This window comes from Camelina sativa, chromosome 17 (assembly GCF_030686135.1).
Source record: "Camelina sativa cultivar CO46 ecotype springtype chromosome 17, ASM3068613v1".
Taxonomy (NCBI): Eukaryota; Viridiplantae; Streptophyta; class Magnoliopsida; order Brassicales; family Brassicaceae; genus Camelina; species Camelina sativa.
This window is the reverse complement of record NC_141896.1, coordinates 21875109-21888507: the sequence shown is the minus strand read 5'-3', so window position 1 is coordinate 21888507 and position 13399 is coordinate 21875109. Positions and strand designations below refer to the sequence as shown.

Genomic DNA, 13399 nt, shown 5'->3' with positions numbered 1-13399 from the left:
TTTTTTTAAGATTAAATCTGATAATTACTTTTTTTTGGTAGAAGAGAGGGAGAAAACTTCCCCTGATTTATTCAATATAAACTAAGCTTACAACCAAACATTACGTGGCAAAACAGCCCCATTCTCATCATCCAACAAAACTGCTCGGATAGAGTCAGGACAAGACACCAAAAAATGAAAACCCAAATCTAAAGCAAACGCATAGTTCGCTAACCCATCTGCCAGACGATTAGCCTCCCTATACAAATGAGTAACCCGAACTAACCAGTCCCTTGCGATAAAGCCATGGCACAATTGTACCAGGAAAGACAGCGGATGAGCCTCGCTTATCCCTGCCTGAATGAAACCTACTACCAACTCCGAATCCACCTCCAATTCCACACGTCGAATCCCACGCTCCCAAGCTATGGCCAGCCCATAATACACGCCCCACAACTCCGCCATCGGAGCCGTACACCTGCCTATATTGAGTGCAAAACCACACACCCACGCACCCCTCTCATCTCGAAGGGCTCCACCAGCCGTAGCAAGACCCGGGTTTCCCCGTGACGCCCCATCCGTCGAAACCTTAAACCAACCAACCGTTGGAGGTTTCCAACCGATCAGCCGCTCCACCGATTCCGCCCGAGCATGTCCGCCGGCAACGAGATCATGAGCCCTTGTAACTTCCACAGCAAGTTCCCTCAAAAATCTCACCCTATCCCGGCACACACGATATTCCCCAAACACATTCTCACACCTCCATTTCCAACCCCACCAAGCTGCCACACTAAACAAAGTCGACCAGGCAGATCCACCTACAACCTGCCCCTCTTGCAAATTGCCAAATAACCACTCAAACAAAGACTTTGAGAAGAATTCTTGTTGCTTACCCCGCGGAACCAGCCTCACCCAAACCCCGTGCATTGCCGGGCAGTCCCTCAACACATGTAATATCGACTCCATAGCTCCCTGACAAACAAGACACACCGCATTTTCACCCATATGCCGACGCACTCGCTCCACATTCGTCATCAAAACTTGTTGACTAACCAACCATAAGAACACTCGAACTCGTTCCGGCACCACCACCTTCCAAATCCGATCATAGAACTTTGCCATGCATGGTCTCGGCTCTATATCTCGGCGCAACACAGCATAGGCTGAACTCACCGTAAAACCACCGCTCGCGGTACCTCTCCAAGACAAAGTATCCTTCCGCCCTGGGACTCCCTTAATCACCACCGCAAACAATTGCAGCCGTATATCCACCGGCAGGTACTGCTCCAGGCGCGACATATCCCAACCCACACCCTCTATCCAATACTCCTCAACCCTCTTATACAGTTCATCCTCCGGAACCCTTACTACCGCCCATCGTACCAACGCGTCCGACCCCATCCACCTGTCCAACCAGAACCGAATCGAACGACCATCGCCTGGCACCCAACCGAGTCCCAACGATACAACCTCTCTAAGACCCACCCCCACACTCCTCCAAGTCGAAGACCAAGTTCCCTTCGACACAACCCACGATCCATCCTGCACATCCCCAACTTTATATTTACTCCGCAAAACACGAGCCCAAAGACTCGTCTGATCATGCAAGAGACGCCACCCGACTTTCGCGAGGAGAGCCCTGTTCATGTCCCGTGCACCACGCAAACCCAAACCCCCCTCACAACGCGGCCGGCACACTTTTTTCCATGCGACCAAGTGTAGTTTCTTTTTCTCCTCTGTACTGCCCCATAAAAACGATCTCGATACCTTATCTAGGCTCTCTAACGTCGATGCAGGCAATATAATAGAGCTCATGGTGTGAACCGGAATAGATGAAAGAACCGATCGTGTCAGAATCACCCTCCCCGCCAAACTGAGACTCCGACCTTTCCAACCTGATAGCCGAGAAGCAACTCTCTCCAACACCTCCCCATACGTCGTCTTGTTAATCCGCTTATGCAATACAGGCATCCCCAAATACTTCCCCAGATCCCTTGTACAGCCAATACCGCTAGCCGCACTGATTAAACCCACCATATCCCGGCTAACATTGCTTGAAAAAAATATTTTCGACTTCTCCAAACTAACTTTTTGACCCGACGCAAGACAAAACGTTTCCAAAACCCTCCTGATCACCCGCACTTGAGCCACCGAAGCCTCAGCAAACAGGATAATATCATCGGCGAAACACACATGTGACAGCTTAGGCCCTCCCCTCGACAGGCTAATGGGTTTCCACTCACCACGTCCTACCGCAGCCTCTATAAGGTGACATAACCGCTCAATACACAACACAAACAGATATGGAGAGAGCGGATCACCCTGTCTCAACCCCCGAGAAGGCTTAAACGGCTCTGTTTTCTCACCATTCCACAACAACGTCATACTTGGGTCCGTCACACATTCCATAATCCAGGCCGTCCATTCAGCAGATAACCCAGCAACCTCCAGCGTTTCCTTCAAAAAGTCCCAACGGACTCTATCATATGCCTTTTCTAGATCCAACTTCAACAGCATCCAACCCTTCCTACCTTTCTTCTTTCTCATAGAATGCACTGCCTCCTGAACAACCACGACATTGTCAATACTCAGCCGCCCCGGGATAAAACTAGCCTGAGCTGGGCCAATCAGTCTAGAAATCACACTCTTAAGCCGCAACACCATCATCTTTGTAATGATCTTAAACAGAACGTTACAAAGACTCACAGGCCGGAACTGAGTTATACGATCAGGCTTCGAAACTTTTGGTAGCAAAACAATCAAAGCATCATTTGTGTCCATCGGTAACACCCCATTCTCAAAGAAATCAAGAACGAACCGTGACACCGACTCGCCAACAACCTCCCAACAATCCTGATAAAACACTGGCTGATACCCATCCGGCCCCGGAGCTTTGTACCGCCCCATACCCTTAATCGCAACGCGAACCTCCTCCGCTGTAAACCGTTTATTCAGCGCGTCTTTCTCCCATTCAGTTAAGGACACAAAACCTTCGCGCGGTAGCCTCTCCCCATCCAAGCTCACGTCAACAAGAGAATATAACCGTTTATAATACTCAACAGCCAGAGCCTCCAGCGCCACCTTATCCGAGACCCACCTATCCTCGGAATCCTTCAGCATTTCCACTCTGTTCCTCCTTCTACGAATAATCGTGGTAGTATGGAAAAACCGAGTGTTCCTGTCTCCTAAAGCCAACAACTTCTCTCTGGATTTTTGATACCATAGGGTTTCCTCCTGCTGGAGGACCAAGTCCACATTTTTCAACAACTGCGCTTCTTTCTCAAGCAGTGCATCCGTTTGATAGACATCAAGAATCTCCTGCACCTCCTGTAGCTCGTGAAGCAACTTCTCCTTACGCGTATTCACATCACCAAAGACGTCCCGGTTCCACTTCTTCAATGTCAACCTCAACCGAGACAACGCCTCTGGAGTTGATAACGTTGGATCCCACGACGACGCCAACAGCTCCTTGAAACTCTCATGACTCAACCAAGCCGCCTCAAAACGAAATGGTCTCCTCTTCGGATCCATATTGTGCGACGGGCTTAACTGGACATATAGCAGAACATGATCCGAGGATAACGGAGGTAAATGTGACACGACCGCCTCCTGCCATTTCAGTCTCGCCTGTGCACAACACAAAACTCTGTCCAACCTTTTAGCGACAAACGTGCAGGCCTCCCTACCCCGTTTCCACGTGAACTTATTCCCTTTAAAACCCAAGTCTATCAAGGACAAATCATTGATCCACTCCCCAAATGCTAGCGAATCCGGCGAAAGTCTGCCATTACCACCTGACCTCTCATCCAGCCTCAAAATGGTATTGAAATCACCTCCAACAATCATAGGCCCATCAATCCCTCGAATGACATCCCGCAACTCCCTCCACAAGCCACTCCTCCGACTCACTGACGGGGCTGCATACACGACCACTAGGTCCATAGACTCCAGCCCAGTCTCCACCCTTGCATGGATAAACTGGTCAGTAGACGCCTGAACCACCACTGTACCAACACACGACCTCCACAACAACCATAAACCACCACTCTGTCCCACAGCATCAACCCGAAAAGAATTCTCAAACCCCAACCTTTGACAGATCATACCTGCTCTATCACCTCCTGCATGAGTCTCGAACAAAGCAAGTATATCCACATCAAACTTCTTCAACAAATAACGTATAGACCTCCTAAAACTGGGTTTATTCGCCCCCCGGCAATTCCAAAATAAGCAATTCATGATAAAACGATAATAAACGTGTAGAACAACCGGGGATAAACATTATCCGCCTCCTCTCGCCCCATCCTCCGGCAATTGCCTCTCCTGAAGCACCAACTCCATCCTATTACTCTCCTGTGCCGTAACCATAAGCGGCAAGTCACGATCACTCGGAGACATCTGCAGCGGGCTCCCAACCTGCCCTACCACCCTACTATCTGATGCAAACACACCTCCTTCCCTTCCCATATCTCCCTGCTCGACCCGCAACCTCTTACCTGTGGCGATACTCCCAGCCTCAGCCCCCACCGGTCCAAAGACAAGCCCCCTTGCAGGTCCATTCTGTCTAACCCCCTTCCCCTTCGTACCTACACCTTTCCCAACTCGTCCTCCACCCGACTTCTTACCACTCTCCACACGCCTGCCACCCTCTTTACCATGTTTTTCACCCCCTCCTCCCAACATAGGATCGCCCTACGCACCCTGAGTCCTCGACGGTAAAAGATTCTGAGAATTCACATTCTCCTTATTCGCCTCTCCCATAGTCTCTTCCCCACTCTCCTCGCGCAATTCTTCCCCATTCGCCAAGCCAGCGAAACTATTAGTGATCGCTAACACCGCTTCAACATTCCTACCCTCACTCCTCCTCCGGCTATCCCCTGCCTGCTGCCGTGACCCTCCTGCAGTAAACGCCACCGGAGGCACCACCTCTCTCCTACCCGACCCTTTCACTGCAGTAAAACCCTCAGAATCAACCGCTGCTCTGTTTGGGAACTCCTCACTAGCCTTCGGTGAAACATGTACGGCCTGCTCCTGCACGCGCTTAGGGCAACCACTCACCCCATGCCCATACACCCCACACGTCGGACAGATATTGTTTAAACCCTCATACGCAACAAAGTATCTCTCTCCGTTTATGAGAACCGAACCCTTCAACGGCCTCCGCAAATCGACTTCCACACACACACGCGCAAACCTAGCCCTTGACACACGTAAAGTCGTCAAATCCACCCGAAGTGGCCTCCCCAAACCTTCCGCAATCCCCATCACAATTCTACGATGATAGAAATTAACCGGAAGCTGCGAGATCCTCACCCAAACAGGTGTGGTGGTTATATCATCACACGAGGGGTTAAAATCCGGCGACCATGCCTGAACCATCAACATGCTACCAAACACCCGCCAAGGACCGCCCGTCATCGCCGCATCAAAATCTCCCTCCTCCGTAAATCGAACCATGAAGAACTGACGTGGTAGATCTAACACAGCCATCCCCCCTTTCGGCTTCCACAACTCCCGAAGTTTACGGTTCAGCGCTTCAACCGCAATATGACGCCCCAACACCTTGACGATCATGCACTGCTTGTACAGACCATTCATCGCCTCTAGCAGATCCTCCTCGATTATGATCTCCGGCTCTCCATCCTTCCCACTTGGAAACTCCAACCGCATCCGCGACTCGACAAACTCATCCGCCACCACCTGCTCTGGGACTCTGATCCCTCCACCACCACAATCCCTCACCCTCTCAACCCACGAAGGCGCTGACACCATAGCCACCTCCGGGGGCCGACCATCATCCCCCATGTTCACATCCTGATCCTCCGTGCTCAAAACCCTAGAGGGGCTAGGGTTAGGGTTCGCCATCTTTTTTTTTTAACTATAAAACAAAGTTGTTTGACATAAAATTTTAAAATCTGATAATTACTTAATTCTAAGGGTAGTCGAGTTGTAGCCCCCTACAAAGTTCCAATTCTTGCTTCAGCCCCATGAAACTTTAGCCTCTGTTTCTAGCCACACAACAAAACTTTGACAATGTATATCCCCACCTAAATTTGCATTTCAAGTTATATCCCCACGTCTCTTAAATCTAAACATTTTCTGTCTAATTTGTCATTAAACCAGATTCAATTCACAATTAAACCGAAAATTGGAAGTTGATTTTACCCAGATTTTGAATCAGTTTCATGTATCAAACATTTATTTCAAAACGATATAGCTTCCACATGCCGTGAGTGACTTAGATCATCTCATTAAAGCCATGAACTTTAGGAGGTCTTTTGGCTAGCTTTCACCGAGGCTAAGAGAAGTTTGTGCTCTGCTTTTTTTTGTTGTTGTTCTTACCACGTACTTTTTGTTTTTTTTGCTCTGTTTTACTAGTTTATTTTGTAATAGATTCATAAAGCACTATAAATGTTTTTTAGCATGAAAATGAATGAGTTTTAAATACGACAAAAGACAAAACCGAAAGAATTACTATATATTGCTAACTAAAAAAATTCCTACGCTTGATCCACCTGAGACACTACATGTGTAGATTGACTAGAAGAAGCTTCACCATGACACTGAAAATGAAATCAACAGAAATAAACACAAGTCATTATAAAAACAGAGATGAATAGCAGTTTTTTCAAAGATGGATAACTAGCACTTACCCTTTTGGGCTCGTTTGGCACAAGACCGAGTATTGTGACCAGCCTTGTCCACAGTTCTTACAATGCATTGTCCGTTTCTTCTTCTGGTGATGGAGTGGAAACTTCTTTTGCCTTGAACTGCTTCTTCTTCTTGTTTTTCTTTTTGGATGGAGACTCATTGATTCCTTTTATTCTTTTTTGCTTCGTCCAGGTTGTGGTGGCTCAGGAGATTCACCCACCAATGACACATCACCTCTGGCCCAATGACCTGCACCTCTAAGTGGAATGATGTTCTCACCATATAACCCTCGTAACCGTGAACTACGAAACCAATCAGATACGTAGTCATCTGAATTAAGTTTCTTAGTCAAGATTACTGCATATCCATGTTCACAAGGGATCCCACATATACCCCACTTAAAGGCAAGTGCATTTTCTGCTTCTCATATCTACCCTCTCTGAATGACCATCGATTTCAACCTCATACACTGCAGTTGTGCAGGAAAATACATAAGCCTTTGATGCATTCTCATGCTCTGCATCAAGAAACCCCTTAACATATGGTTTGAATTTTCCTGTCATTGCATTTGCAGTACGTAGTAGCTCTCACAGAATTCCGCATCATTGTTAGTCTTCGGACTGTCTCCAACATTGGCATCATTGGCTTTAACAATTGTTTTGTTAAAAGATTCAGCCGAGTTATTGTCCACATCTTCACAATAGTTCCCTTCTATCTTGTAGAAAGCACGACACCAACTCCTCGGGTTTGACTTCATCTACATCTTCATATACACCCAAATCATAATCTTTCACCCTTTCCAGATTTTCATTAAATTGGTCTTCATTATAATTCCATGCCAAATTCCAAATGAATGGTTTCATCTGTGTGTCTTTTTTTTTTCCATGGTTAGCCTTCAAGTTACCATAAATGTGTCTAACACATTTCCTATGCTCAATATTTGGTAACTCTTTAGAAACTGCATTGATCAATCCCTGAAAATTAAAGAAGCAATAATAGTTAACATTCAGAAGCGAGTATGAAATACAATGGATTTCATCAGATCAAAAGAAGAAAAATTATATACCTTTTGTCTATCTGAGACTGATATACCCATCACCATTTCCAAGATCCAAATCCTTCTTCAGCATTTTCACAAACCACAACCAGTTGTTCTCATTCTCTACCTGTACTGCTGCTGCCCATGGTATTGGATAAATTTTGTTACACGCATCTCGCCCAATAGCAACCAATGCAATAATTATCCTTTGTTGGTACCTTTGAGGAAAGTACCATCCACTCCTATAGTTGGACGGCAAGTCGCTTTCCATCGTGTTTTCAGAATGTGAAAACACACATAAAACCGATCAAATAACTCTTTTATCATCTGGCCCGTGAACAGTTTCAACTTCTACTGTAGACTCTGAATATGAATTTCAGTGATCTCTTTGCAATAACACTCGAATATGTGCAAACTGATCTTCATATTCTTTTTGCAGCCACTGATCTTCATATTCAATTTCAGTTCTATTTCAGTATCGGAGAAGGCTCAAGGCCCAAGAAGAACCCAACAAGGGAGGAAGAGCCTAGAAGCAGTGAGGTGTCCTGTTGACCGAGGAATAAAGGAGAACTACCTACCGTGGTTAGTAATAAAGTAATTAGAGTTAAGGATTATAAGCTCCTAGCTAGCTGGCATGATTACCGTCTGGAGTCACAACGGTTACTAGGGTGAATAAGACAAGTAGTATAAAGTAGAAAGTAAGGGAGAGAGGTGAGGTATCTAGATTCTGGATCGTTTTGGTTGTAAGGGGGAGGGAGAGATTGCGTAAGTTCTCTCAATCTTGTATTTCCGATATCATAAGAATAAAGAAGTATTCCAGTGACTCTGTTTTTAGCAAGTTTACACCACTAATATCTATCAAATTGGTATCAGAGCCGTTCTTTCTTGGGAAAACAGACAAACCATGACGAAAAAAATGGAGGAAATGGAGAAAGCGGTCGAGAATCTTCAGCGTGATGTCAGCAAGATCTCTGAGTTGGAGAGCGAGGTGAAAGAAATGCGGAAACAAATGGAGAAGCTGGACAACATGGAAAAACAGATGGGGAAGTTAGACGTTCTGGAGATCATTCAAAAACGACTGTTCGGCAAAGAGAGGCGTTCATGGGCGATAGAAGGGGACTCCCAACCCTCCGATATCAACGCCACCACCACCAACGTCGTACATCGTCTCTTCACACCCAGTCAGACACCGACACCAGCTTTACAAGACCCAAAGAGTGACATTCAAGAAAAGAACGACCCATTGACTAGGAAAATTGAAATACCACTGTTTGATGGAGAAAACGCGGAGGTCTGGGTCCAAAGAGTGGAACAATACTTCGAAATGGAGGAGTTCACGGAGGATGAGAAACTCAAGGCAGTCCGAATGTGTTTCGACGGTGAGGCTCTGACCTGGTATCGGTGGGAACGCGACCGGAGGCCGTTTTTGGGGTGGGAACGGATGAAAGAACGCATGTTGGAAGATTTCTCGGTATCTCACGACCTAACCGCAGGAGAAAGGCTGTTATTGTTACGTCAAGACGAGTCCACGGGGCGTTACTGCAAAGATTTCATCGCCTTGGCGACAAACGCTCCGGAGGTCTCTGAGAAGGTTTTGGAATCAGCTTTCATGATCGGTATCAAGCCAAAAATCAGAGCAGGGGTTAAGATGTTGGAGCCCAGGAATCTGAAAAGAATGATGACTCTGTCCAGAAAGGTGGAAGAGTGGTCGGAACCGTCGACGGAGTTGTCGTCGGGAAATGGTGGGGGAACATTAACACGGGTCGGAGGCGAGAGAATAGTAACTCGTGGCAGTCAACACTCGAGTGGGGGTCAACAAAGTAATGAGGGGGTAAATTTGTCAGTTCAAAAAAACAACATTACCCTAGACAAGCAAACACAGCCGAATCGTCAGGCTGGAAACCCGAAATCTCATCAGACAAAGAGTGGTGAAGCTAAGAGATTCCCTTACCGACGGTTGACTGATTCTGAAGCCAATGACAGGAGGGCAAAAGGACTATGTTTCCGGTGTGACGAGAGGTTCCATGCGGGTCACCGGTGTAGGATGAAAGAGTTACAAGTGATGGTAGTGAGCGAAGAGGTAGGAGACGCGGATTGTTTTTATGATGTGGAAGAAGAAACCTTCGATGCGGTCACAGGTGAGGTGGCGGAATGCGCTGTTCTTTCCTTGGGATCAGCAGCGGGCATATCGTCACCACGCACCATGAAGTTAAGGGGGCTCATCCAGACAGAGGAGGTAACAATCTTGATTGACAGTGGAGCATCCCACAATTTCATATCGACTCGAATGGTTCACCGTTTGGGGATAGTATTGAGGGGGACTCAGGAATACGGGATTCTGATGGGAACGGGGATAATAGTTCACGGGACTGGGGTGTGTCAAGCAGTAAGGTTGGTACTCCCGGGCTATAACCTGATTACGAGCTTCTTACCAATTGATCTAGGCGGGGTGGATGTGATCCTAGGAATGCAGTGGCTAGAAACCTTGGGAGAGACTCGGGTGAACTGGAAGGAACAAGTAATGTCACTCTGGGCTCACGGGAGACCCGTAATCTTGAAAGGAGACCACAGTCTTTCAAATACGGCCATTTCGCTCAAGGCAATGTGGAGGATACTAAAACAGGAGGGAGAAGGGTTGCTGATTGAGTACAATGAACTGCTAAAGGAGGACAAAGAAGGAGCCTGCTCAAGCGAGTTCCGTCAACTCTTGAAAGAATTCCAAGAAGTGTTCGAAGAGCCTAAAGGGTTACCTCCTTCAAGAGGCAAAGAGCACTCCATCAAACTTAAAACAGGCGCAGAACCAGTAAGCGTTCGGCCTTTCAGGTACCCACAAGCTCAAAAAGAGGAGTTAGAGAAGCAAATCTCCAACATGTTGTCAGCAGGTATCATTAGGGAAAGCGGAAGCCCTTTTTCCAGTCCAGTTCTCTTGGTGAAAAAGAAAGATGGCAGCTGGAGATTTTGCGTGGACTACCGAGCTCTCAACAAGGCAACAGTTCCTGACAGCTACCCCATTCCCATGATCGACCAACTCCTTGATGAACTACAAGGGGCTCTGATCTTCTCCAAACTGGACCTGAGATCGGGATATCATCAAATACTGGTCAAGGAAGAAGATGTGCACAAGACCACCTTCCGCTCCCATGACGGTCACTATGAGTTCCTGGTTATGCCCTTCGGGCTAACCAACGCGCCTGCTACCTTCCAGTCACTGATGAACGATGTTTTCAGACCCTTCTTGCGGAAATTTGTACTGGTCTTCTTTGACGATATTTTGATTTACAGTAAATCAGCTTCTGAGCATCGAGAGCATCTCAAGGCAGTTCTACAAGTGTTGCAACAGCACCAGTTATTTGCGAACCGCAAAAAGTGCCAGTTTGGTAGTCAACAGATAGAGTACCTCGGTCACATCATATCAGCAGAAGGGGTGGCTGCAGATCCTCAAAAGATTAAAGCAATGACCGAATGGGAAGAGCCAAACAACATCAAGGCACTAAGAGGATTCTTGGGATTAACAGGCTACTACCGCAAGTTCGTGTTGGGATATGGAGACATTGCTCGACCTCTAACTGACATGCTCAGGAAGGACAAGTTTGTGTGGTCTGACAAGGCAAGAGAGGCTTTTGCAAGACTCAAGACGGCAATGGTGTCAGTTCCAGTCCTCGCACTACCCGACTTCTCAGAAGAGTTTGTGGTGGAGTCAGATGCCTCAGGGGTAGGGTTGGGGGCTGTATTAATGCAAAAGGAGAAACCCTTGGCTTATTACAGTCACTCGCTTACAGACCGACAACGTCTCAAGTCAGTATATGAAAGGGAACTAATGGCCATCGTCTTTGCCATTCAAAAGTGGAGGCACTACTTGTTAGGAAGAAGATTTGTGGTGCAAACGGATCAAAAGAGCCTAAAATTTCTGTTGGAGCAGCGGGAAGTTAACTTGGACTATCAACGGTGGCTCACCAAACTGCTAGGCTTCGACTTCGACATTCAATACAAGCCAGGGTTGGAAAATAAAGCAGCGGATGCCCTGTCGAGGAAAGAAGTGGCGCCAACACTCTTCACGTTGTCAGTTCCTGCGGCTATTCAGTTGGAAGAAATCTGTGCGGAGGTTGACAAAGACGAGGAGCTTCAGGGGATCATTCGTGACCTCGTGAAGGATGGCAAGTCACAACCGGATTACTCACTGGTGAATGGGCGTTTGCTGCGACAAGGAAGGTTGGTCATCCCAAAAACTTCAGCAATCATCGGGTTGATCTTGAAAGAGTTTCACGATGGGAAAATGGGGGGTCACGGAGGGGTTCTCAAAACTCAAAAGCGTATTGGGGACATGTTTTATTGGCAAGGAATGATGCACGATATCAGACAATACGTGGCTGCTTGTCAGGTATGCCAAAGGTACAAGTACTCGACGTTAGCTCCGGGGGGTTGCTACAACCTTTACCCGTACCAGAAAGGATTTGGGAAGACCTGTCGATGGACTTTGTCGAAGGGCTGCCTAAATCTGGTGGGAATAACGCCATCTTAGTGGTTGTGGACAGATTGTCCAAGTATGCTCACTTCTTGAGATTGAAGCACCCATTCACAGCAGCAGATGTGGCCAATATGTTTGTACAGGAGATCATTAAGCTGCATGGATTTCCTCGGTCCATTGTCTCAGATAGGGACAAGGTGTTCACCAGTCAATTCTGGAAGGAGCTGTTCAAACTGGCAGGGACCAAACTGTGCTTTAGTACGGCGTACCACCCCCAGTCTGACGGACAGACTGAGGTAACAAACCGCAGCTTGGAAACTTATCTGAGATGTTTCGCGGGAGATCAGCCTCGCACATGGGCTCAGTATCTGGCGTGGGCTGAGTATTGGTACAGCTCATCGTTTCACTCGTCTCTCGGAACGACTCCTTTTCACGCAGTGTATGGCCGCGACCCTCCTCCAGTGATCAAATATGAGAATGGATCCACAGCCAACGCGGATTTGGAGAAACAATTACTGGAGAGAGATGCAGTATTATCAATAATAAAGGCTCATCTCCACAGAACATAACAACAAATGAAGAAGTGAGCTGATGAGCACAGGAAAGAGGTGGAGTTTGACATTGGGGAACAGGTCTACTTGAAGATGAGGCCATACAGACGTCGATCCTTGGCTAGAAGAGTCAATGAAAAACTAGCAGCGCGTTTCTATGGACCTTACCCCGTGGAAGCCAAAGTCGGAAGGGTCGCATACAGATTGAAACTTCCCGCGGAAGCAAAGATACACCCCACATTCCTTGTCTCCCAGTTGAAGAGGGCGATAGGTGAACCTCCAACAGCCACCCCAATTCCCCCTCAGATCACCGAAGACGGCTTCCTCCATGCGGAACCAGAAGCGGTAGCAGGTACTCGAAAAAATCCTATTTCGGGTCAGCCAGAAGTGTTGATCAAGTGGAGAGGAATGCCAGACTATGAGAGTTCTTGGGAATGGGTGTCTACCATCAAAGGTCAGTTTCCAAAGTTCAACCTTGAGGACAAGGTTGTAGTTGAAGGAGATGGTATTGATACGTATGAAGCAAGGCACCCACCAGTTCTATTTCAGTATCGGAGAAGGCTCAAGGCCCAAGAAAAACCCAACAAGGGAGGAAGAGCCTAGAAGCAGTGAGGTGTCCTGTTGACCGAGGAATAAAGGAGAACTACCTACCGTGGTTAGTAATAAACTAACTAGAGTTAAGGATTATAAGCTCCTAGCTAGCTGGCATGATTA

At 47.2% G+C, this 13399-nt stretch overlaps 1 protein-coding gene and 1 pseudogene across 1 annotated transcript; both read right to left on the bottom strand.

Moving 5' to 3' along the window:
- Positions 1-4671: 4671 nt before the first annotated feature.
- Positions 4672-5649, bottom strand: LOC147924171 (uncharacterized). Its single transcript, XM_087496650.1, has one exon. It carries the CDS (start codon positions 5647-5649, stop codon positions 4672-4674), a length of 978 nt encoding a protein of 325 aa, XP_087352776.1.
- An 882-nt stretch (positions 5650-6531) lies between these two features.
- LOC147924170 (uncharacterized) lies at positions 6532-7493 on the bottom strand (annotated as a pseudogene).
- Between the last annotated feature and the right edge of the window lie 5906 nt (positions 7494-13399).

Coding starts and splice junctions, on each gene's coding strand:
- LOC147924171 (XM_087496650.1), bottom strand. CDS start 5,649: ATGCGGTTGGAGTTTCCAAGTGGGAAGGATGGAGAGCCGGAGATCATA.